This window comes from Struthio camelus, chromosome 14, assembly GCF_040807025.1.
Source record: "Struthio camelus isolate bStrCam1 chromosome 14, bStrCam1.hap1, whole genome shotgun sequence".
NCBI lineage: Eukaryota > Metazoa > Chordata > Aves > Struthioniformes > Struthionidae > Struthio > Struthio camelus.
Window position 1 is genome coordinate 13,463,052 of NC_090955.1, and position 26,394 is coordinate 13,489,445.

A 26,394-nucleotide genomic window follows, 5' to 3' on the forward strand; every position below is an offset into this window, starting at 1 on the left:
CCCCTCTCACCTTCATTCCCTTTATCTAAAGTCAAGTCAACTCAGAAGACGATGGACTTTGCTGGCTTTTTATTCCGCTTACCCACATGCACAGCCCTTTCTTCAAACCTGCATTCACAGCAGCAGGCTCCACGCTACCAAATGCTTACCCACATGCACAGCCCTTTCTTTCCCTGACCTGCATTCACGGCAGCAGACTCCACGCTACCAAACGCTAATAGACCCACTTCAACCCACGACAGAAACACCTTAAAATCAGTTTATCACAGTTTGTTTGAGGGAGCCATTGCTTCCCAAGCCACTTGTGTGCGTTGTACATTGGTCAAGATCTGAACTTCTCCAATTTGCCTCTTAAGTCACGTTGGCTGTTAAGTCAAAGCATGGTCTCTTGAATTATGTCCCGCTCTGGATTCACATGCAAATACTTACAGAAGTTTCATCCACATTTACCAAGAAGCATGTTGGCAGGATACTGCTGAGCATCAGCATGTTTTTTGCCACCTGCGTCACCTCATTTACGTCCTGATCACAGCTTCATGACTGGCTTTCACCCATCTTATCTTTACCTTTCTCATGGAGGGCAGAGTCGCATCAGGAGCAGACTCGGTGATGCTGCTCAGGCTTTGCAGGCTATGAGTATTTTGCAATGCTCTGACATGTCTCTTATTGGGGTCCAGATACAGATCTTACTACTACAGAGGACAAAAGTCCTTAGAATCAGCTCTTTCTGATAAAACTGTTTCTTCCGAAATATACCCAATACAATGAAGACTAAATACTATCTGTTAACAGAAACTTATTTCAAGCGCTAGGCTGTCCTAAATAAAATTCTCTGCCACCTCTGGAGACTTTGACTAACTATCAGGAAAAGATGACTCAGAAAACTGAACAAGCATTATTTGACTTAAAGATCAAATACTCTCCTATTGACTCAGACTTAATGCTGCTGCCTCTGGAAAAAAATGGGCCTCCGTGAAAAACCAAGGCATTTCAGGTAAATTAGCTGATTTTGCAGATGGGTACTGCCATCAGATCCGTCTTCACCAACACCAGGAATCTTCTTTCATCCAAATGCCACTAACGTGGCTGACACATTGGCTTCAGACTGGGGTTACTGGTGATGAAAGCTGTACAAGATACAAACTACTTTCTACTCTTTCCACCCTAAAAAGAGAACATAGCCTCAGAGCAAGTGTAAAATATATTCAGGAGAGGAGGAGGCCTAAAAGAGAGCAATTACACCCAAAATATGCATCACAGACAAGGCACTTTGAAGTCACAAGGACAGATTCATCACTGAAGACATCAAGTCTGACAACAAGAGATGTGCAAGGTAATCACAGACTTCCACAGAGCTATGACACTTAATGGTCCCCAGGCAGTCAAATAATGGATTAAATTAATTTCTTGTAGCATGACTTAGCTGCAAAATCCTAGAGGTTTTGACTTTGCTTTACAGCATCTTTCTTTCAACTCTACCCCACACTGGGACTTTAATCTGCAGAGCTATAACAGTACTATCAGCAATGTTTGAGGCGAGACTAAAAATAAACACGGGACAAGAAAAATGCAAAGCCCCTCCTCCCAGCTAGGTCTGGAGGGAATTTCCCGAGTCAGTCAGACTGCTCTATTACTCCTTTGCTTGTTACTAAGTATGAATTTTCACAGCAGTGTGTGTGGTTTTCACTGAATTTGCCAAGTTAAAACCAGCAAGACTATAATGCTGCAATGAAACAAAGCATCATTAACCCTCTCTTCAGGGATGGATCCTTGGTGCTTCGCTGCCCGTGCTGCCTACACCGTGAGAGTACCAGGGTGAATGCGGGCTGCGGGGTCACAGAACGAAGGATGCGAGCTTGAAGGATCTGCAACGAGTCCAGCATCCGAGACACCTTATTGATCCATCAGACGTCTTTGTATCTTTGTCACTGGATAATGATGCTGTCACCCAATCCTGAGAAGAGCCGTGAGTCTCAAACAGGACAGTGAGTCCCTCTGCTAAGCATCTCTCCAAAGGTCCTCCCAAGCGCTGAGAGGCATTTCGGGAATGACAGGTCGGCTCTCCTCCCCTGCCCTGTCTCACCTCAGCTCCGGGGCCCTCACTCCTAACAGGCTGCAGCGTCCATGGGAGGATGCAGCAGCCGAGCACCAGCCACAACAACCGACTTCAGAGCTGCACAAAAAGTTGGCACAAAGATTTGTTTATGAAAAGCTAAGAATTAAGTTTGCTTTTAAAATAGCGCAGGCACCAGTAACAGCTCGCAGGGTCACGTTCTTCTTCCATCTCCGCCTCCTTCCCTTGGGGACCTTCTCTTTATCCAGAAGCTTTCCTAAAACAGTTTACAAATACAGCAGAAATCCCCCGCGAAAAGCACGGAAAGAACATGCTCGGGAATGAATGCCGAGCACTTCATACGGTAGTAGCCATTTTTCCCCAAGAACTACACTGTAGCAGGGGCCATTCCTGTTGGCAGTAACTTAGTATGTTAGATATATGATATTTCATAAAAAGTTAAGGAGGTAATTGCAAGTTACTATATGTTCCCAAGAAGAAAAACCACACACCTTTCCCATTTCATGACATACACTTCTCCTTGCTCACCTTCCCTACCCCTGGAGCACACACAAGAGGAAAATAGAAGATTTCAGCTTTGCCAGCCTCCAGCCTAAACCAGCATCCAGTAAAACTGTGCGAGTTAAACACAGAACACTTAACTTCCAAACCGCAACGGCTGTAACAAGTGGGGGTTTTAATTGGCTGGCACAAAAGCTATACAGTTAGAATCAAAAAAAGGGCAATAAAATCGGCTCTTCTGCACTGCAGATTTCTAAACTTTTTGCCCTTGTATTTGGTGTGGTGCATCACAAAACTAATTTGATACCTATAAAGTGAATTACAAAAGCATCTAAGAAAAATAAAGTGCTAGCCCAAAGCTGGTTAACTGGCATACATTTTGACATCTTAAGTTTCTTTCCAAAAAGTTTCTAGTTACAAAGGGATCCATCCCTCACCCTATCATGATGAATTTCTACCATGTAGTATATAACATCCAGCATAATAAGCCTGCAGATTTTAGATATAATTTAAAATCTGGCCTTTAGCGCTAGTGGCTTCAAAAGGCTCACTACACACTTAAAAATCTCATTACGTAGAATTGGAAATGAGGTTCTTTGAAAAAAGTCAGTCCCAAAGGATGGAAGTCATCTCTATCAAGAAGCTACGGTGCATTTTGTTGTTTCATTTATTTCACGCATCATTCAGTTATTCACAGACATATCCAACTTCTGCGTGGCGGTACAAGGCACATAGCAAGTTCTGCGATGCTCTGCAGCTAACTTCACCCTATCTGAGGAAAAGCTAGATTAGTAAGGAACAAGACTGCAGCAAAGTCTGCCTTTCAGCCAGTGCAAAGAGCTTTGAGTCTCAGAGGGCAGAGGCAGTAAACTTTAAAGCCACAGTATTTCACAGAGTTACCATGGGCGCATTGCTATTACTTGACAGAGTTAATGGAAGTTTTATACTTTATTTCCCTGCTCCTCTTAAAACCATCTTGCTCCTGAATGAGGAAATACATGCTACGAAGAGTAAAAATCAATGTCAAAAGAAAAAAATTCCCTAAACCCTACAGTAATGCATGTACGCATATTTTAATTCAGAAAGCCAGGATGACCTAAATAGAAGTAGCACACATGAGAAAAAACAAGACAATATCCTCATGGAACGAGATGATGAATTCCTGTTATCGGCCTTTTCTCATAGTGAAATTTTGGAAGGCGTGCTCAGCCCTCCCGGGACAGCTTCCGTCTTGGCTATGGCAAGGCCCAGGCCAGAAGCGAGCGCTATCATTAGGAGGAGCGCAGCACTCGAGGTGAACTGCAGAGCAGAACTTGAACACCTCTGTTAGTTTAGCTGGAGACCACAGAAGTCTACACCATGCCTATTTGTTTTCACCTGCCCAACTTGATTTTAAGTCAGGTCTTGTCCCCCAGGCTCCATATTAAAGAACTGCTCGTAAAAGGCATCAGGCTCAGAAGCTTTGGACATGTCGGGACAAATCCCACCAAAAGTAGATCTGTATAATATATGGATTTACACTTGCTTATATTCGATAGAAACAAAAAACAAAACAAAACCAAAAAAAGGCTGCAAGGAGGTTCTGGGGAAGAAGGGCTGCTGCAGGGCAGTCCAGCCCAGGAACCGCTGGTTTAATGACCAGCCAGAGACTGGAGCCCACCCGTGGGAGCAGGAGCACGGCCCCTTCCCGCCAGCCTAAGCGTCCACCAAAACTACATTTTCAGTTATCTATTACTGTAATATCTCCTTTCAGGTCGCAAACAGAAGCGAAGCTCACTTGAAAACGCATTTTTCCACTGCAGACGCAGAGTTTCTTTGAAAATACCATGGCCAGGACGGACCGTGCGTCTGCCCTCTCAGGGCCGTGCAGAACAATGGTCTCACACATTCAAATTGGGTCTGATTTCTCTAAAAATCAAGGAGACGAAAAGCAGAGCTTTCCCCAACTTCTTTGCCCTGTTTTTACGAACACTGCTGACTAGGTGCCTACGCCAGCGTGCTGCGTTTTATAGGCATTTCTCCTACATTTCGGTGCATTCTCTTGACTCGTGATATTAAAACAAACGTGTTGGACTCGACTCCCTCCATGCAAGTAACAAGGAATTTTATTAGCGTACCTCAAGTGGAATATTAACTCCAGTGTTTTGCTGGGAGGAGACTATATTTTATCTGGAATGTGACTAGGGTGTAGGAAAGAAAAAAGGTTGTCAGAGCAAATACAGCCTTGTTATTAAAGAAAACGGTTAATCATCAACAGCCAGCATGGAAATGCAGGAACCCAAAAGCAACCTGGCCCTGCTTGTTAGGATCCTGGATGCTGGACAAGCAGAAAAGCGACACAAATACATCCCAGGAGGAAAGGGACTACAACTCGCAGCCTGTTACATAAAGGGGGAAGCTGGTTTCCTAATAGGGATCTGCAGGGTGTTTGGTGCGCTTTGACTTTATTAGCCAGGGACAGAGCAGCCAGCAAGCCAGGTTTACTAGCCCTTAAAAAAGTATTTTATGCCTGATACCAGGGAGCTTCGCAGGATTCAGAAACAGATCAGGCATTTCTACAGATAACAAGAATATCCAAAGGCATAATCAGATATTTAAAAAGGGGGGGGGGGGGGGAAGGGACGGGAGAAAGGGGGAAAAAATCCAAATACCATAAATAAGGTATATAAAGCCTTCATGCTTCTAGGCAAAAATTGCCTTCTGTCTGCGAGAGATCAGAAAGATTACTTTCCCAGGGGTAGGTTATTCTCACCAGAGGATGCCAGTTTCTAATGCTAGCTTCAAAAAATATATTATATTAGCCAGAATCTACAATGGGAAACCAAACTGAAAGAACCACTCACCTCAGTCTGGTATGACACATCCTACACCAAAGAAAACAGCAATTTATTTTCCCAAACTACTCATGAAAAGAAAAATAAACCTAAACCCAAGAAAATTTGTAAATATTACTTTTGCTTTTTCTTAGCAACATTAAAAAAAGCACTGTAACAAAACGTTAAAAAGCAACAAAAGAATAGCTACAAAAAGAAAGTCAAAATACCACATCAGACCAAACTTGCCAAAAATGAAGGATGATAGCAGATAAAAGAAAAATAGTATTACAAAAAAAAAAGGGGGGGGGAGGGGGCTGTTAAAAATAGAAGTGCCAGGACACGACATGCCTTCAAGTTATAGAAAAAGCATCTGGATTGTCCTCAGATCCCCTCCTGCCTGCTGCCTAGCTCCATAATTACCCCTCTTGAGCAACAGAGTTTTCTTGAGGGGAGCAATAGGGCAACGCTGGTTTGTTTGCGTCTGATGCCATTTGGGGCTAAGAACCTTCCAGTCTGAAGGGGAACAACTTGTACCCTTGTTTTCACAGATGGATGGACATGCAATCCCCGTTGCCTCGTACCCAGGACTGTCCGTCCGTCCATCCCTCCAGAGCTGAGACACTGCAGACCAGCGCAAAGCAAGACAAAACCATTTCTGTGTGTCGGCAAAACCAAAACTCAAATACCAGCTACACACCACAGCTCTACAAATTAATACAGCGGTGAAATTCACTCCAGTTGAAAGGAAGAGCATCGAAAGCCTCATTTCAGTGTGTTATGGCCCTAGAAATACAATTTCCACCTTACTTCAGAACGCGTCATTTATTCGGCAATGCTACAGGGACCCAGTTCTCTTTTACACTAAGACCTTCCCCTCTTCTTTTAATTAACCTAGGTGTAAGGCTTGGTAAGAGACCCTCAATGGATACACACCACACAATACACTGCTCTGTGCAAGGTCATCTGAGTACAGTGGATGACTTGAAATCTTTAAAAAAGAGCCTTTTCAACTGAGCAATTTTTACTGTTACAGCAGTTACAGCCAGCTCTATTGCTTTGTATACGGTACTTGCCCAAATATGTTGTTCTGGTAAAGTGGTAACTGCAGCAAAGTAATAGAAAACATTTAAGCCAAAAAGATCTTTTGTCATCTCCTGAAGCGTTAACACCACTCAACACTTGAGCACTTAAAGGATGTTACAACTACTTGGCTGCGAACACAGACTTTCCAGCTTAAATTATGGATTTTGGACCACTTTGAACATCACTTCTGAACAGCAAAGGCTTTGGAACGTTCCTCCTCTGGGAACGCGGTCCCCAGAGTCTGAACCACGGAGATATTTGACTTCTAATGTCTAAGCTGTGGCAGCAAAAGAAAACCTTCATCCAGTAGAAAGTGGAGGAAAACGAACCCAAGCAGGTGCGTGTGAAAATTACATGAAGTCCAAACCCACTAAGTGCAAGCCTTAGGACAGAGAAACATTCAGTCAAGTGCACAAATGCCTTCCACGTGTTCGGGATGGAAAGAAACTGCATTTTTTAAAGACTAACATGGAAACTGCTTTAAGCAATTTGTCATTTTCAATAGAGGCTCTGCAGCAAACGAGAGATTTAGACAAGTTAAACAGCTTCCTACTGGAGTGGCTGCATGCAATGTTTAAACTCCTTCTTTCAGCCTTCTTAGAAAAGGAATATTTATAATTTTGCCATTCCGGAAGACTTTGAAATGTCACTGCAGTTTGATTTAACTAATAAGGAGGAAATGCAGAGTTCAGAGATGGGGGAAACAATGCAGAAACCCTTCTGTATTTTTTAACTTCACTGCAGGCAGAGAAGTGGGGTGAATGGGAGCTAATAGACGTGAATATTTCTCATTTACCTACTGAAGCAGGAAACTTTAGAAATTTTTTCTAAATGTCTTGTAGTATCCAGGTGAGCTTTAAGCTGTGACACAGACATGCAATACAGCCTGAAAGAGCGTGGAGTCCAAGGAGCCTCCTTTCTGCTAAATTTGAGCTAGGAGCAATGTTCCCAGTTTTTATGGTGAAAAATCTCCCGAACATGATCCATTACAACACTCCTACATGCATAATAATGTAAGGTCTCTTTTGCACCAGGGGCTTTGAGGAAAAATAACTAAATATATAAAATTCCCTACTGTTTCAGCTACAGGCTCAGCCAGCTATCAGCATCCAGTAGCGTCGCCATCAGGTGCAAATACATTACGGACCAGCCCTGTAGAGGCCTTCCCATATTTTTCCTTGACGAAGCCAACGAGAAGGTTTTGCACCGCTGGGAGCTCACGGAGGGGCAGACGCCGCACAGAACAGCCCCTTCCCCGGACGGGCCTGAAGGGAGGTTTCTGGGAGGACGCTGGAGGTGTACGAGAAGGGACACATGGACGGAGAAGAGCAGCAAGCGCAGTGAAACCAGCTGCGCCACCACTGTCTGCCACAGACAGACATCTCTGCACCTGCGGTCAACACAGGCAACCAGGAACATCATTTTTATTTAAAGTCTGTAAGGTGGCTTAAAAGGTCCCTAACTCCTTAAAGCGGTTTTTAATCTTTCAGCGAAAAGGCTCCACAAGACCTGGAGCAGGGGAGGGTCTACAGACAACTGAAACATTGGGTTTTTTTCCCATTGTTGGTTTTTTGGGTTTTTTTTAAATAAACTAATGAATTACTGTATGCATCATCTGAAAATGGCTCTAACCATGCAGCTGAGGTGACCTTCCCTGTCAGTTTAATTGCACCATAGAAAAACATTTACACTCTCATTCAGAAGCAAGATCCTGTCACGGCAGCTACCACAACAGAAGACATTATAACAAATGAGACGCGAATATTGAAAATAAAATAAAATAAACAGTTGACTGTGACAAGCTCTCTTTGGAGCCTAGATTTTGTTGTTTTCTCCAGTTTCCAGCAGACGACAGTATAACCATCGCCACAGTAGCACCATGACAGCAAAACCCAGCGACTACGCCGTGCCACGTTTCCCGGGGTCACAGCACCCGTCACAGCCCTGAGCTCAGCCCTTCCTTGGGAGTTTTCGGATACTTCTCGGTGACACGTGTCTAATCGGTCTCCGGGCTTAAACCGATGTGAAACAAGCTGGTCCTAAACGACAGCACAAACGACTACACAGAGCTGCCCACCCACGAAAGTAAATCAATTTGGAATAGATTTCAACATAATCCACTGCAACCTTTTAATGTCGTCGAGCAATTCGCGACCGTGACAACTTGCTCAGCTTTTATGCAAACAGCGATTTCCACACTGCTTCAGAGAGGCCTCAGCACCCGTTACAGCACCTTTTACATCCAGACAGACAGAAAGAAAAAGCCCTCTCCGATGTATTACATTAGCAGACACAAAAATTAAAGTGCTCTTGTTTCCGCTGGGGCTTTTCCCACGTGTGAACAGCTCTGACAGAGCCAAATTCACACATCAATTGCTTACAAGTCTGTTACATGACTGAGATGCCCTATCTGAGATCACAACTACCTAAAAAAGCCTGTATTTCACTTCTGGAAAAAAACAATATCAATGTGTTTCCAAAAATCAACTGATAAAAGTGGATAATTGGCAACAGAAAACAAAAACAGAATCACTTTGTGTAGTCCCTAGGCTGTCCCTTTTGCAGATAAAATCTCAGCAATAGAAGCGTTCTCCAAGCATGCTGCAAAAAACGTATAGGAGGAGCGCTACGTTTTAAGCGGGTGAAGCAGTTCACCCGTTTCCCCTGCCTTCTCGTAGGGATGTGAACTGGGGAAGAAGTGCAGATCAGCGGTCCAGCAGTGAAGGGGGGCTGAGATTTGCAGGTCCTTGGCCTTGCTCCAGGCCCTGCTCAAGCCATTTAATCTCTGTGCCTTCCTTCCTCCCCCTCAAACATCACTTTGAGCCTTTTTAGGGACACGGCCTTGCCCATTTCTCCTGTAAACCTTCCAGGTAGGGACAGCTCCCGGGGGTTCATGCAGTGCCCGGCACGAGAGGGCCCCAAACTTAATCAGGCTTCAAAGATAACCCTAACACTGCTGAAAGCACCCAGGTCTTCATTTCGCCTCCCACCTCCATAAAAATAAAAACAAAAAAACCTTCTGTTAAAGCGTAACTTTCTCCTACCTTTGGAATGAAGAAACTAAATGCAACCTTGGTGCCCCTGAACGCCACCGACCTGCATGCACAGCGAAACTCGGCACCTTTCCAAGACAACGTTTATAGGTGTTCTCCAGTTCTCGCCCATTCGCCCTCAAAATGACTCACGGCAATCACACCAAGGTCTAGATAGCGGCTGCCCCGAGTGCTCGGCGGCAGAGAGGAACGGGGAAGCTGTTCAGCAGCAGCGTCACCTAACTCCGCTCATAAAGCAGGTTCATTTTAAAGCACGTGAAGCCTCATGTGTGAGTTGTCTTTCAGAAACGGCACTTTCCTGCAGATTACTTACGGGACGAGTATCGCTGAAACTGTAGCACCATGAGAACGCCCCATAACGGTACTGAAGTGTTTTTTAAGGGCTCTCTTGATGAGGTAACAGGTAGATCAACTTTCTCAGTCATAAAGGTGGTATTTTTTTTACTATTTCTTTTCAGCTTTTAAACAGCACTTTGGACAGCAAAGCACTTAAGTTTTGCCACTTATTGTGAGATTCACAGCAGTGGCTGCGCCAAAGCCTGAACCGCTGGCGCCATGGGAGTATGGAGTCACGGGAGTATGCGGGATGCTCCGTTTCCACTAACAGGGGCTGGGGAAAAAAGACAAGAGACAAGAAGAAAAGATTCCAGAACTCTTTGCTGGAGCAAAAATTGAAAACGTGAATCCTAAAAAGCGAAAATTAAATACATCAGTCACATGTGCTAGGAGCCTCACCCAAGAAACCTAAATATTTTGATAGGTGATACAGGATGTTTTTGTAAGTTCTTCCTCTTAGGCTGGGTGAAGGCTATGTGCACATGTAAAACTGTATCTAACATCTTTGCAGCTCTTCTGAAAATCCAAACCTTGAACTTGCACAGTGCTGGCACTGCTCGTGCCCTGACTGCGTTTTGCTCAGTTTTGTGCCTCCTGCACAAATCAAGCTGTCCGGGGTGAACAACCTCGCTCTGGGTGTAGTACACAAAACTTTCTTCCACATGAAGTTTTTGTGCGAACAACGGTTAAGTTCAGACAAAAATACCTCTGTGTGAAATTAGGTCAGTGATCGATACTCTTAGCCTACCCATGTTCCTTTTGAAAAATGAGGTAATATAGCTATAGTAAGCGTGGAAATGGATTCTTCAGGTCAGACCTCTGTTTGAAAAAGGTCTCATAACAGCAGATGCTAGGTGATGAGGAGTCTATAATTCATACACATTATACAAAAAGTCTATAAACCACTATATTCCTCTGCTCTTCAAGTTTAATATTCGCACACAAAACAAATATACAAAGGTTGCCAGCACAGGGGAAGAAGATAAGTCTGACCAAAAAAGAAAAAAACCTTTCTGGTTTAACTGTAAAAATAACTGAATCTGTGATTCTCAAAGGGCCCTACTGTTAACCCTCCGCAGCCTTTAGACTTACTCATGCACGTTTAGACTTACTCGTGCTATTTCAACTGCAAATCAGTGCAAGTCAGCAAGATATTCTATCTTAGCCACTTCTTCGTTTAAGGAAAAATGCATACTAGGGAGAACAGAAGGATGTAATTGTCCCAGAGGGCTGGCCGGTCCCCAGCGGCTCCCCCAGGCTTGGCCACCAGCAGCACCACCAAGGGTGGATTCACCTGGGAGGTGACAATAGCCCAAATCCACCCAAGCCACAGACTGCCCCTACACACGCAGACTGGGCATTAGCTCGCCCAGCACAGCGATGTGCCACGCGTCGTTCCAAGTTTTCAGCTCACTGCCTCGTGCAAGGCAGGGAATGGTAATAAAAGCCAGTAGAGAACACAGGAATCTTTCCGAACCTGATGCTTCTGGCATCCTTCAGATATCCCCTGCTGCCTGGCCCTCCCTCTCTTTCCTCCAGCCATCCTTCACTTCCACCAGGGCTCCAGGTAATTCTTCTTCTCCTGTCACAAGCCCTGAGAGCACTCTGTGTATCCCAGCAGTTTCAGTTGCTAATTCTACAAACACCTTTGGAAAAGGAGGAAGACAGATATATTCCCTGGTATTTTTAAGAAAAGCCCTTGGCACAGCTGTTCTGAAGTCTGGTTGCTCACCTTCCCAGCTGAGCTTGTTCAGAGATAACTTCCCCCTCCCTCATGCTCTCACACATCCAAAATCAAGCCATTACTTTGGACTAATACCCATGTTAAGCAGGATCTGCCCTACTGCAATAACAGAAGTTGAACATCAAAGTTTTTGGAAAGCACACAGTATCTGCTAGGCTTTGTTTATGCTGAGGGAGTGGCTGGGTTTTCAGCAGCCTCTTTTTCAAAGGCTTTTTGTTAATAACTAAATGAAAAATCCAGAGTTGAGGTTTTCTTCTTAAAAAAAGCCACTGTGATTAAGGATATGAAGAAAGAAAAAGTCAGTCTCTTCCCAACCTAACTGCACCGAGGCACTAACTTTAGGATTCCCAAATTACAGATGCATAACCCAAGACAATGAGCGCTTTCGTCAAGGATTAGCAAACCATGCACAACCAATTCCTTACTCAAATGCCTTGCAATCTGTAAGTGCATCTGTTGTACTTCGCAAGTAAAACCAAAGGTTTTGGGAGTGCTTTTTGCTCATTATGAATACAGGACACTTTGCATCATTTTCACACCCATGTAATAAGCGATATTGTATAGTCTAAGAGAGGGGACTCAATGGAGTCCAACAAATATTTTTAAGTTATTTTTCTTTTAAGTTATGATACAAGCCCTCTCAAATATAAAAACAGGAGCTGCTCTTAGTCAAAAGCCAAGTCTGTGGAAACATAACCCGGGACGTCAGGTTCTGAAGAAAAATCTATTTTGTTTCCACAAGGTCTGCTAGAGGCAATAAAAGAAAAAAAAAGAATCTATTCAGGTTTATGTAGATTCATAATAATATTACTAACCCAAAACAGTTCAGTATAAATCATGCCAGAGACAGAGCCTGGGACTAGCACACAGAACGATGCCATCATTCCAGCCCATAGCAGCAGAAGAGCTCTGGAAACCGCTGCAAATGTCACAGCATGGAGATGGATGGCGTGTCTGACCTTTGGAAAACGATGGGTGGATCTCAACAAAAACATCCCAGCTACCCTGAGCCATGCAGCTCCTACAGGGCCAAGGAAGATTCTGGCCCACCTACTTGGTCTACAAGAAAAAGAAGGAAAACAAAAAGGATAATAACATTAAAAAAAAAATTTCCTAGTGTGCCAACACACCAGCCCAGCCTAGAAAGCTGCCAAGCTGCTCTGGAAATAGGCAACTTTTTATAGCTCTCTATCAGATCAGCAGGAAACAAATCCTGGTTGATAGTCCAGGCTTATTTCCCAACACTCAGAACTGCAGAGAACCCCAAACTTCAAGCATCCAATGCCATAAAGATTTAATATACGTATCTCAAGATAGCAAAAGCGTAAAAAAAAGAAGAGTTTGAAATGGGTCCCAACGATGCCCACCCTCCACTTGCTGGAGTGGCCAGATCAGCAACCAGGTGCCGGGGGACATTTCCATGCTCCAGCGGCCACGGAAACCGGCTGCATCCTCCAGCAGGAGTTACGAGCCTCACCTGTGAAAACTGCGACAGCAGCTAATTCAAACTAAGCTGTGCAAGACCAAAACGTAAAGTGAGAAAAAATAAAATAGCAAGTGTCAAGAGAGGCAGAGAAAACAATGATAGCGGTGAAAATTGTTTCTTCAGTAGATGGGCTTGCATGCTCAGCAGTGCTGTCACTCAGTGCCAAAAAGCTGCTGTTTTCCTTGTCCTGCAACCACTGCCTCTGGTGACGGGGTTACGGGAGCACAGAAGACCTTGGTATACCATAGGGGGGATAATCCAACACTGTGTCCTTGGTGCAAAAAGGTCACTTAAGACTCAGTTTCTGGAAGGCTTAAAAACTTTCACAGAGAGCTAGAGCAAAATACTGCAGAAACATGGACCAAGACGATCCAGTATTTTGCTGCCCCAAGAGTTCAGAGGCTCAGCTAGAAGGAATTCCGATATACTGCAGGGGTCCAAGTACCAATGCTCTAAATATTGACTGTTCACAGTAAGGATCCCTACATTCAGCTACCTTTTCCCCTCAACCCTTAATATTGCTTCTATAAATTCCCAGTGCTCACTCATACAGAACCAATATTCCACGTTTTTCCATCAAGAAACTTAAGTCACTTAGCTGTAGCCCACAAGGATGAAAAAGTTGTATGCCTAGATTTTATGAGTTCCAGCCAAAGTGAGAGAAAGCATATAAAAACCTTGAAAAGGCTAAAGACCATAGCATGCGCCTGGACTAAAGTAAGGTAATGTAAATAACAGAAATTTGGCCTTTCTTTTTTTTATATATCAATAGAGGTTCTCAGGATTATACCCTTGCCTGCTGCTAATTCGATGGGAAATGCCCCTGAGGCGGCAACATGTTCTCGGTCTCCAAGTTACCATCAAACCGAGTGATGCTGAACTCCAACAAGAGAGGGGCACGTTGGCTCACATCACCGATCCTACGCGGCCACAACCTGCCACCAACCAAGAGAGAAGATCTGGGCCCAGATCAGCAATTACACAGACTTCAGCTGTTTGTACCAAGCCTCCTGCAAGAAAAGATGACCACAAAAAGATGCTACTCAAGGATTTTTTAAATGTACGACATCTCATAAAACTCAGTATAGCTACCTTTGGGGAGATGTTTTCCCTGGGCATGCATATAGTGTCGAAGGAGTAGGGGTATTCTTAGGCATCGGATAAAGAGGTACAGAAACGGTCAAAAGAGATCCAAGAATGACTGCAGCCTGCACCAGAGAAGGATGAGAATCCCAACCGTAGAAATGCAACAAGCTATTGATGGTTTAGCTGTCAAATTTGCTAAAAGATGTTCTTAAGTGTCTAACAAGATACTTGGAAGATGAATCTTAAATCTCATATGAGCAGCTCAATAATTCATTAATGCAGAAGTTGAAACAGCCCTAAAAAGTAAATCAAACACAAGATAAAGGTGGTGTTAACATCTTCTCTTGCAATAATCTTGAACGATTGCTCATAATGGGACTATAACTGTGATTTAATTGCACTGTGTCTGAGTGGCCATAAAGAGAGAGCCTGGAATGTCCTCACAACGGGTGCAAAGATTAACCTTTTTGTGGGAAGCATAATCTACTTTCATGCCATTAAAAGGATCCTATTAATTGCCGAAAATTTTTATGAAAGTAAAGATGTGGCACTAACTCACTGCTCTTTAGAGTCAGTAAAGGAACAAGCAATTGTTTTGCCACCAGTAGGTTCACCTTCTAAACCCTGACAAGTACTACACTAAATTCAGGCAGAGTAAAGATAAGGTCTTTCTTGCAGCAGTATTTCAATATACAGACATACACATTTCATGACTATTAAAAGCAATACTACTTTAGAGAAACAAGATTACTGATTTGTGACAATATATTAGAAGTTATCTGAAAAAGAGAATCTGTCTTCTTTTATTTTATGTTTGGGTAACAACTAGCCCTGCATAACGCTCATCCCAGCAGGTCAACAGTTAAAACAGGCCTTAAAGATCTAAAATGCATGAACGTCTACAAACTCGTGGATGGCAAAAATCTTTCATTCCACTTTGGATCCACTTAGGCAGAGTTTAAGAACAGGGGTCAAAACAGAAAAACTACTTACAGAATTCACCGTACAAGTGACTGGCATTTAGTTATGCACAGAATAAAGGAAAACCCTTTTGGAGGTCATGTGAGACACTAAAGGAGTAAACTCCTAGGAACAGCAAGAGCTCTTTAAATGTCTTTGACTTTCTCTGGACCAACGGAGGCAGCTGAGCGCACAGAAAAATCGAGTACAAGCTCTGCTACATCTCGCAGATGTATGAAGGCATCAGCGCTCGCTTTTGGTCTGTGTAACGCCAGGCACCAGCGTAACCTGCTTAGCATGAGATGCTCAGTGTTACCCATTAACAAAGCAATGCACTGCTTCCCAATGCTTGCAAAACTACTGAATGCACAAAAAATTCACCAATGCCTCATCTTTTGTGTGTCTTACCAAAAAAAAAAAGAGAGAAAAAAAAGAAAAAACTGGCAGATAGCACTTCTCTCACAAGCCCTCTCAGGGAAGAAAAAGGTTCAAATTCCAGCTCAGGCAAACTTCTTGAAAGAAGCTGCTTTTATTCACACTAATAGATGTAACTGATTTCAACATTTCATGGTAGGCTCGTACAGCAAATGCCAGCATGACATCGAAGCGTACGGTCACTGTACCCATACGTTAGAATTTACCCTAGGGTCAAGTTAATGTTTGAAAAGAAACAAATACACCTGATAAGAGATGGTAAATAGAGATTACTTCTGTTCGGGATCATGCCTGCTCCTATTTGCCTTGTATATGCTTTAAAAAAACAAAACAAAAAAAACCAGTCCTCCCTACTGTGGGATCATCCCAGTTCCAAAGCATTATGAACATACCTTTTGCATAGACCGATCCGCACGGTATCAAGGTGACTGATTTGGGATTGGGATTTTGAGAGATACTTTCTAGAGAAGCAAAGTGTTGAGCTGAAAAATAACTTAAAAATAAGTGTATGAAAACACCAGCTTTGACAGCCCTCCTTACCAAACATCTGGCTTGGCATGGGTCATCTAAAAAGAGTAAAATAGCAAGCCGTAATCTTAAGATCTCTCTGCATGGGTGCATCCCGCATTGAGGTGGCAAGGAGGCAAATATCTTGCCTGCCTTTAACAAAACACAACCTATTTGTCATAGATACAGCCTTAATTCTTCCCTTGTGAAGAAGGGCACGATAAACTTTACTTGTACCAGGCTGTTAATCAGGGTACGTAAGAAGAAATAGTGTGCGTGATTTAAAATATCCTGTCCCTACTGCTGATTTATCAAAATAAGCAGTTTTGAAAAATGTGAAGTAAACTCTAGGAAGCTACAATATTAACAATACAGCCTAGAAATCATTATGTTAAGGCGATGCAAGCTTTACACAAGATCTGCTACCATTGCTCCTCTACTCCAGTGCATCAGTTCTATACTCTCCAACCAAGCAATAATAAAACTGTGTTTATTAACTCCGCAGGAGTTAATTGACAAATCCATCAGCTGTGCTTAGGCACAGATGTGAGATGGAGACACAGTCATAAAAGCATTAGGTTTTAACAAAAATAATGCTTTTTGACATGTTTGTGAGTTTGGAAAGTTACTAAAATAAGTGACAGTAGATTCTTCTTCTCTCGCCCCCCCTAAACCAGTCAATTATAATGTTTTTTTTTTTTCAATTATAATACCAAAAAGGGTACTTATGGGAAAAAGAAAAGAAAAGCTTTATTGAGGTTCTTTAGTTTTCCTTACTCTTTCTGACAGGATAAGGGAAGGACCAAGAAATCCCATACGTACAGTATTAAATACTGTTATTCCAATTAAGCAAATTCATCTAGGTTCCCCATTTTTGTACCATGTGAGGACCTATTCAAGCTTATGACTCACAAAAGGAAGAAAAAATATTGTATTTGGACCTGTAAGCCCATAAACTTTAATTTAATGGTAAAGCATGTGCATAGCTTATTCAACCTTTGTTTTACATCTTAGTCCCTTGTCTTCCAGTAACTGCAAGGTCAGAACAGTTATTTTCGCTGTTCTTGCTTGCAGATGACTGACTTATTTATAGTAAATTTCCTGTTTTTTCAGCCTTGTAAATGTCATACAAAGTAGACAAGCCTATAAAACTTATACATTTCCAGGCTAAGATTTCCATAGCACTTCAGCATCAGTTCATTATGGACTAAGAACTGGGAAGAGGAAGAGACTCATACAGTTAAAATCGCGTTTACAATCTGATCTTCACACTCCTTCACTGTCTGCTCTAGTGCCACACATCTCCTGTTGCATGACAGTTGCCATGCCTATAATGAGATTTTTAATCAACATAATGTATTTTAATTAAAACTCTCTCCTTTCCTACACATATGATCCTGATCCACGAGGGAGTTCCCCACTCCGTGCAGAACACCATGCAGATGCTACGCTATCATTAGGAGAGGCACAAGGAATGGCTTTCTAAACCACAAAAATATTCAGTGATTAAAAAAAAAATCCTATTATATATTCCACTCTAATAAAGCATTTAAAAAAAAAAAAAAAAGGAAAATATGATCTCATAATAGCCAGGGGCTTGGTTCTCACTCCGGGAGGAGGAAGGTCCAAGGTTCAAGTTCCTGCCCTGGCTCCAGGCAGGGCTTTGAACCTTTTTCTCCCAAGTCCCAGGTGAACCCAGCTACTATGAGAAAAAAACAGCTCTCTGACTCATTTTGACCAGACACTGCATCCTAGAGCCGAGACATATTCACCTCTAAATTCTGTCATTTCTGGTATAGTCCCATGACGAGTTTCCATTTGGACTAAGTAAAGTTTTCAACAAAAAAAAAAGTTTAATCACAAATTGCTCGTCTCTTACCCACTTTCCTTTGCCCACAACACTGATCCCATTGCATCAACAGAAGCTGCACGCTAACCCTTCTGCTAAAACAATCAGCATGTAAAAATCTGCATAATTTCCTCATACTTCTCTTTATTTTACTCTCTCGCTCCCCTCCCGGGCAATGAAAATCAGCAAATCAGTTTCACTCCCCGGTTTCCAGTGTAGCAGAGAAAATGCAGCAGGGAAAATAGGCATTTGCTTAAAGAAAACAGTTTTCATTGGCGTCCAGCACTGCTTGTTGGAATATTTCTGCCAACTTAGGGTTTCAACACTTAACACTAACAGTAATTTTGATATATAAGATTTGGGGCAATTCTGAGCTGCTATCATCCCTGGAAGAAGAAAGCAGAGGGCAGAGCAGGATTACAGGGCACAAGTGCCATGCCGAGCAGGACACACCATCGCGGTGATTTACTCCAACGGTGGGAGTTTGAGCAACGGCCGTGAAACAAGTGCATCCAGAGCAGCTCGTAAATCAGGCTGGCGGACAAGGCTTCAGAGGACCCTCCTGCCAACCTACCATAACAACAAGGGCCTATCAACAAAGTTAAAAGATCTTTTAGCTGCTGCATCTCCAGCAACTGACCAGGTTGAAAACATGCCCTGTAGTTTGGGATGTGTATGTGTCTGGATAATAATAAACTCTCTCCTAAAGAACCTCCCAAACGCTCCTAGGAAAACTTCGCTTCCTTCCTGCAGTTATCGATGACCCTGGGGTGCGCTGCTCCGCCACCCGCACCTACAGGTGTTGCAGCACATTCCTGTTTATCCTGCCCAGCCAAATAACCTCAGCAGCTGTCGCAACAGTAACAGTTTCCTGGCACTAAATGCAAGTCCTGCCCTGGAAACTACAAACCTATCAGCCAGGCCTCTTATGCTAACCTGTTAAACAACTGCTGCCTGTACACAGGCATGAAGTGGGACTTAAAAAAAAAAAAAAAAAAACTCACATGGGAAGGCTCTTCCTATCCTTTTCTACAGCTAAATCCGAAAGCAATCCACCTCCTCCCGCCGCCGCTCTGCGGGGTGAGAGCCCAGATGTGTCCTCACCTACGGAAGAGCCAGCCCAAGCCAACTTTCAGCCCGACTTCAGAGAAGCATCCCACGGGCACTGGTGGCCGCTCTGCCCGTCCCCCCGCGGCGATGCGGCCGCCAGCCCGCAACCGCGCTCCACGTGAGCCAACACACGTCGCATGCAGCCGCTGCCGGGGGAGCAGCATCCTCCCGCACAGCCCTGCGGGTCCGGGCCGGGCACGGACGTGCCTCGCTCGCCCCACGGAGCGAGCCCCCGGCCTCGGCCGCTTCCGCTCGGCATCGCAGGACCGCGGGCTGGAGGCTCCCGCGCGCTTTGGAGAAAGTCTCACGGCATTGCTCGCTGCAGGCCAGGAAACTGCAGGCTGATTCGGTACGATAACGTGACTGTATGCAAGTACATGTGTGTATATATATATATATTTATATACACACACACACACTATATATGTGCGTGCATATATACACACACACACACCCCCTCGCACACTACCGCAGTGTGCACGTACCCAGACGCTTGCACACCACCGACACAAGCAGCACCCAGGGGCGCTCCCCTTTCGCGGTCGCCCTAATGCTCGCCCCTCGCCTCGGTACCCAAAACTTCCTGGCCAAGAACAAAGTTGGCCGCGGCGGAGCGCGGGCCGAGTCGAGCCGAGCCGAGCCGCGGCAGCCCCCCCTTCCCCCCCCCCCCGCCGCCCGGTGCCCCCCGGTGCCCCCCTCGCACCTTGTCTGACGGCTTTGACGGCGATGGGGTCCTTGCAGCTGCGGATCACTTCCAGCACGTCGTAGCGCGGCAGCCCCGAGACGCGGACCCCCTGCACCTCCAGCAGCAGCTCGCCCTCGCTCAGCGCCGCCTCGCCGCCCCCCGCCGCCACCGCGCCCGCGTAGGGGAACTCGCCGTGCTCCGCGCCGCCGAGCAGGGCGAAGCCCAGCTGCCCGCCGGGCCCGCGGCTCAGCGAGCACTGCCGCACCCGGCTGGCCCAGTGGTTCTTCTTCTGGACGACTCGCGACATGCTGAGCGCGGCCCTCCGCCGGCCCCGGCGCACGGTAAGCAGGTGCGCAGCGGGGCGCCCAGCCGCTGGCTCATAGACCGCGCCGTGCCGCGCCGTGCCCCGCCGCCGCTCAAGCCATCACCGCCCGCGCCGCGCCCCGCTCCGGCCGCGCGCGGCCCGCATGGCTCCGCGCCCGCGGAGGGCGCGCGCCTGCCTTCGCCTGCCCCCTAGTCCCTTTTCCTTTTTTTTTTTTTTCCCCTCGTGTTAAAAAAAAAGAAAAAAAAACTAACTCAATAAATCCGCCCTCCGCTGGCTCCTCCTACCCCTCGCTTTTGTTTTGTTTGCTGTTGTCCCCCCCTCGCCACCACCCTTGCCCGCCTCCTCTGCGCGGGCGCTGCGCGGCGCCTTTAAGGCGATACAAAGACTCCGGTTGTTTTGTTACATTTCGCTTTACCCCGCTGCACCGCGCTCGGGGCCGCCGGCGCAGGCGCCTTCCGCACACTCCTCCCCGGCCCGCCCCGGCCCCGGCCCCGGCCCCGGCCCCGGCCCCGGCCGCGAGGGCCGTAGTTCAGGTTGTCTCACTCTTCCCGGTTTTAAAGGCCCTGCTTGCACTCGCAGACAACTTTTTTCTTTTCTTTTTTTTTCCTCCTCCCCAAAAAGGAGCGGCGCCAAGCGCGCACCTTGGATTGATTCTGTTTTTAAAATGTCAGCAGGAACAATTCCTTGCTAAGGACGGGCTCAGTTGCGAGTATGCTTCCCCCCTCGCACGCCCCCTGCTTCACTGAGAGTTCCTGAAAGCCCATTGAGAAGTTCAGCCTCTGTAATCTCACGGAGCAGCTCATGTTTCGGGGAAGATTGGCAAGGGGGAGGAGAGGGCTCCTTCACTCTCCTGGGAGCGTTTCCAGAGCTGGCCAAGTTGCAAACCTCTAAAAATCACTGCTCACCTGCACTTGCAGTAGGGGGTCGTTAGAGGATGGGACAAAATGAGGCAGAAGTCCTGAGGAAAACCTTACACAAGTCTATAATTAAAAGTGGTATCAAAGCGCTTGTGCAAGGCTGAATTAAAGCCAACACAGATCTTTAGTTCTCCACTTTTCAATTTCTGAGGTGCATGCGTTTTAATAATATCCTTACTTATTTCCCCAGTATAATTATGTCGAACTGGGACAGACCTATACTGAGGTCCTTGCGGTGGAGAAGACATGCATCAATTTATTTGCCCTTGGCCACAACTCTTCAAAGTTGCCTAGAACTTTAATGCAAAACTCAAACAGAAAATAAGTAAGTGTGCTTGCACCAGCTGGCTCTTCCAGGTCATGCTCCCTGCTTCCAAAACCTGAAAGCCAGGCCTCATTCTGAGCAGTCTTATGCATGACTGAACCCCTTCTAGCAAGAAATTCAGTTGTCAGATGTATGCGTGCCCTATTTTACTGCTGATCAGGACTGAGAAGTGACACAGGGAAACAAAAAGCTTCATCTTCAGCTCCTGCATAGCTGTAACACACTCTCCGCTGGCACAGTCTGGCGGATTTTTGCTGCTAACTGTATTGCTATCTCATATCACATCTCTCCAGCTACACATTTACTAAAATGATCCGCGATGCAGAAGGCTCAGGGGAGTCGGCATCCAATAGCTGGGGATGGAGCTCAGCACAACGTGTCCTGGTGCTAGCCAACTACTTTGCCGGCTAGCCAGACCTGTTTCACAGACTACAGAAGAGGGATGACTCTGATAGGTGACTCCAATAGCTTCCTTGCCCGTACTTCTGCCCTACATGAAGTAATGATGCCAGCCCTTTCATCATACCCAGTGTCCTCCCCATCACTCCTTTCCTCCAGCCAAGACCCAGCGTATGGCTATTTTGTAAAATCCCCATCATCCTAGGGGATGCCACTAGGGTGCCTAGGGCATGAAGAGCAGTGTCTGGCCTGAACAGTATAGCCACCTTTAAACCAGAAAACTGGAACACTTTGTCCAATGTCATGCAGCACACTAATGAAAAAGTCGGGTATATCCCCAGTTCCCAGGCTTGTGAATGTACTGGGTCCTCGTGCACCTCTTTCCAGGTCCGTAGGGGAAGTATATGGGATCTTCAGCCCTTCAGAAAGCTGCAGCGAGTAGCCCCTTCCAGGAAGTATCGCAGAGCCTGCCTTCCTGGCTGCTAAGGGCAAATGCAGAAATGGACTCCTGAAACGCAAATAACCTACTACGTGTAGCCTTTGTTTCCTTCCATCTTTTTAACATTTCCATTTATACTTCCTTTTTAATATTTCTATTTGGAATTCAATTACTTACATTTCCTGCTCAACAAAGCCGTGCCGATGCTCTTCGTCCGAGCTGCAATTGCCTGGCGTAACTGCCCTACGTCTGCTTTCACTGCCGCTGTTACCAACTACCCAACTTGTCACTTTTAGGATCATGACATGCTTTTTATGCTGCCTTGGCTAGCAAACAGTGGATCAGTGATCAGGTTAAATCCCCCAGGGAGTTAATGCTCAGGAGACCCACTAGCCGTGAGCAGCGTGGTTAGAAGGGAACGATTTCCATTTCATCTGCATGCCAGCTGATGGAAGTCGTGTCACACGTCTTAGGATCACAGCGCAGGGAGGCTCTTGTTCACAGCTGAGAACTGGGTGTGACGTATTTTCATCACTTTCATTTTGTGTGATGTGTTATGTGACAGCCCTTCTAAGCGAAGATTCATCTGGGAGCCATGTGAGCATCACATGAGTTGTGGCTGCCCCGAATAGATCTTACAGAACTACTCATGGAAAAGTTATTTGAAAAACACTATTTAGAAAAACAGTTTGCCAATAAGGTTTATGACATGACAGATTTCTGAGGGACATTTCTGTTTGCCTACAAACGCTACGACTCTGTAATGCAACTGTGATCTGTTCTCGTCTTCATCCTAATGCTGTACTCTCATGTCTTCGCCACTCTGCTCCCAAAATTGCTCTTACTGGTAATTAAGAAAACTCACAAGCCTCAGCTAGAACTTTCTCTTAATTTTAAGATTTTCCCTTCAATTTTGCTCTGTTCATTCTCTGTTCAGCTGACTTCCTCCCACTTTACCTACTAGTTGCATCCAGTAAAGACCAGTCGGTCAAGCTATTAGGAAAGTCAGGATAGCCCTAGATCCTAGAAGGTGGTATTGCTTGTAACAGCTCAAACATAACCAAGACGACTTTTTCGTTGTCCTCATTCTTGACCCTGCAGTTGCCCAGAACGTTATTGCTGCAGCAAGATGATTTCAGGACATACCTGCTCAAACTGCTTCTATTAAAGGAAACCCTTGGTCAGCTGTTAATAGTGCTGAGCCAGTGACCCGCAGCAGTGTTGGTTCTGCCCCGAAGAGTCCCTTACACCAGCCAGTTAGATAATCAGGTCATTAGGCTGTACAAAACCCTGCCTTTGCATTTCAGCTCTGAAGCATGTCCTTTCTCTCAGGGGACTATAGTCATGCCTTTGCAGGGGAATAGATTTAATGATCTAACAGACCTTCTTCATCTCTAATTACTGCCATTCCAATAATAATACCCTCCTTTTTGCAAGGGTCTCTAAGTACTTTAGGAACATTAGTTAACCAAGCTTCATAGTGTGCCAGGGGAACAGCTGAACATTAACACAGGGCAAGGAGAACCTCAAACATGTCTCCTTTCTGAGGAGGGCTTGCTTCAGGCATCCTACCTCACCTGTACCGCCTGCAGGACCAGCTCAGAGGACAGCATGCTGTTCATCAGCTCGTAGCCCACCACAATGCCAGAAAAGCTGATTTAGGCTGGCTCAGAGCTTTATGCAGAGCCCGATTCCCTTGCTCCTTCATCTGTAGAGTTGCTGAAGTTTGGTGACTCAGCTGTCCGTTGCCTCTAATCTGTCAGGGAGCAGGATGTTGCTTTCTTCTTCCTCCAGAAAGTGTCCTTCATGCTTGGGGTCCCACTATAAATATACAACAACTAGAGTGGTTTTTTTCAGAGAGAATATTGACCTTCAATTGACCAAGGTCTTATAAGCGTCTCAAATTCCACACTGTGCCCTGGATTTTAAAATGGGTCAAAACTCCCCCAAGCATCAAATCATTCTCTCTGATTTCATACCAAAACCAGTTTTACTTGTTTTGGGATGGAAAACCATGTCTAGTTACTGAGAACTTTATGGGTTCATCCACCAGAGAGTTTAAAGAGAAACTGGAGTGACTAAGGCTACAAACTGTAAGTACAGATGGTTTAATACAGCAAAATTAATGTTTAATTTCCAGCTAAAATCCAAACCCTCAATGCTGTGACATCATAGGCCTTGAAGCTTTGAGAGCCTGACCCTGTGGATCCTGGGGTAAAAAGAGACTTTAAACAAGGTCTAGCAATTGTACCAGTGAGGTTTCCTGTTGATACACTCACACTACTAGTATCTATCAATACGAAAATCCTATACTGCTCTATTTCCCAAGTAGGAATCATTGTTCATAGTAGTCTCACCTGTCTTTTATCAGAGGAGGATTTTCGGTGTGGTCAGAGATTTTTGTACCAAGCTGATCCTCTGATAACAAGAGAGAATCTGCCTGGCTCTGCTTTGGATCTATCTCTAGAAAACATTTCGATAGAAGATGACCCAACTCCTGCCTTGGCAAAGCCTAGCTATAGGTTGACCCCTGGTATTTGCCGACAACCTCCCAGGCATCAGGACACGAGCAGTTCTGGTTAGAGCTAAAGACAAGCCAGCATGGACAGGTACTGCCTGAGGTCTTACACAGAGCTGGGTCAGCTAGCACTGTCCTGAAACGCAGCTCCTCGCGTAGGATGATCTCCAGCCTCCTGCCCCTGAAGTGGCTACAGCGTTATTTCATGGCACATTCTCCTGGAGATAGACAGAGTAAATCTGTGACCACAGGATCCTCTGAAGAAAAAGGCAACTCGCCCCTTACTTGGATTCACTGTGTCACCTTCCTCTACAATTTATTTCAATAATATCACACACAGTGGAATATAAAGCTGAAGATCAATCTCATAATCATATTAAAACACCCCAGGGTGTATTTTATAGGGCCATTAATATACTTCTGGGGTGGTTAAATTCACCCACAGCATAAATTAATAGCTTCATAAAACATACTCTGTCGTATCTTATGGCTTAAATAACACACAATAGGCAGAATATATTGGGGGTGTTATTGAGTGCTTTGGGTGGAAATACAAGGCCACAGAGCAAATACTGCAACTACCCAGCAGCAGGTATACCTTCCTAGGAACATAAGCCTTGGGACATCTTGCAGATAACATGACAGTCATTTTAAAGAGTGATACTTTACAAGTCTTAAACAATTTAGAAATGTAGATCTCATTAACTTTCACTAGCATTTGTGCTCCCAAGTCTTTTAGTTTCTTTCAGGCATATCTTCCCTTTAGAAACGTTTGCAGTTACAGGATATGATTGCTGTGGGTGCGGCTTTTTGGCAACAGCGGGAGTCAGTCTATTCCCAGCATTTTAAAGCTACCGAGGAAGTCCAGAGTGGAGGGGATAGGGCACAGCCTATTGGTTGTATTAAGGATCAGATTTACTTTGCAAGAGAAGCTAAGCCTGCCACATATTTCAGCTTTCTAAAAGAAACCCTCAGCGCAGCATCCATTTCTGGCAGTTTTTATGGGAGTGTGGGTCTGGTACACATAGGAGCATTTCCACCTAATTTTTTCAAAATAGAAAAAAATATCTTGGCTTTTCTACTTAGCAGTAGGACCTCCCTGTCCCATTCCCTGCATCTCCTCTCTGCTTTCTCTACATATCTTCAACCCACAAACTTGCTATTCATTCCCTCTTAAAATCCTGAAAATCCGTTAGTGGGAGACAGCTGCTCCTAAATCAGGAAAGGCTTCTTTTATAGGTCTGTATGGTGCCATAAAGAAGATGCAAAGCCTGAACCCTTCAAAGATCCTGCATGTTGAGTGAGTTGATAGTCCCTTGTGATGGATGTGAGTTCAAGTCTGATGGCTTAAATATAGAAAAGCAGGAAGGAAAAGCTCCAAAAAGCCCACCTCTCCCCATAGCACAGCGTGGTTCAAACAGTTTGCATGGAGCTAAAGGTGTCAATCTCATATTTTTGTCTAAAAACAAAACTAGTCACAAAGGCTCTGCTTCCCAAAACCAATGGGCACATGGGATTGAGTCAGGAGTAATATCTTGTCCATTAGCCATTTTTTTTTCCCTCAAGAGCGAAACGTCCAAGTGTAGAACATTAATAGCAATACTATGTGCAGAATAAACACCAGAAATCCCTTTCCTCCCCCCCCCCCCCACATAAACTATGAGTGGAAGAAACATTTTTGTGATAGAGAGTTTATTTGAAACTTAAGAAAAATTTGCCTAAACACCCTCAATATTATTAAAAGAG

General features: G+C 44.9%; 1 protein-coding gene across 50 annotated transcripts in view; it reads right to left on the minus strand.

Moving 5' to 3' along the window:
- Positions 1 to 20,326, minus strand: part of MAGI1 (membrane associated guanylate kinase, WW and PDZ domain containing 1) — a 351,119-nt gene extending 330,793 nt beyond the window's left edge. For all 50 annotated transcript variants that reach the window (XM_068906871.1, XM_068906858.1, XM_068906855.1 and 47 more), the window contains exon 1: positions 19,744 to 20,326. In XM_068906871.1, the coding sequence (XP_068762972.1) occupies positions 19,744 to 20,032 (289 nt within the window). In that variant the 5' untranslated portion in view covers positions 20,033 to 20,326. The remainder of the gene's footprint in view (positions 1 to 19,743) is intronic.
- Between the last annotated feature and the right edge of the window lie 6,068 nt (positions 20,327 to 26,394).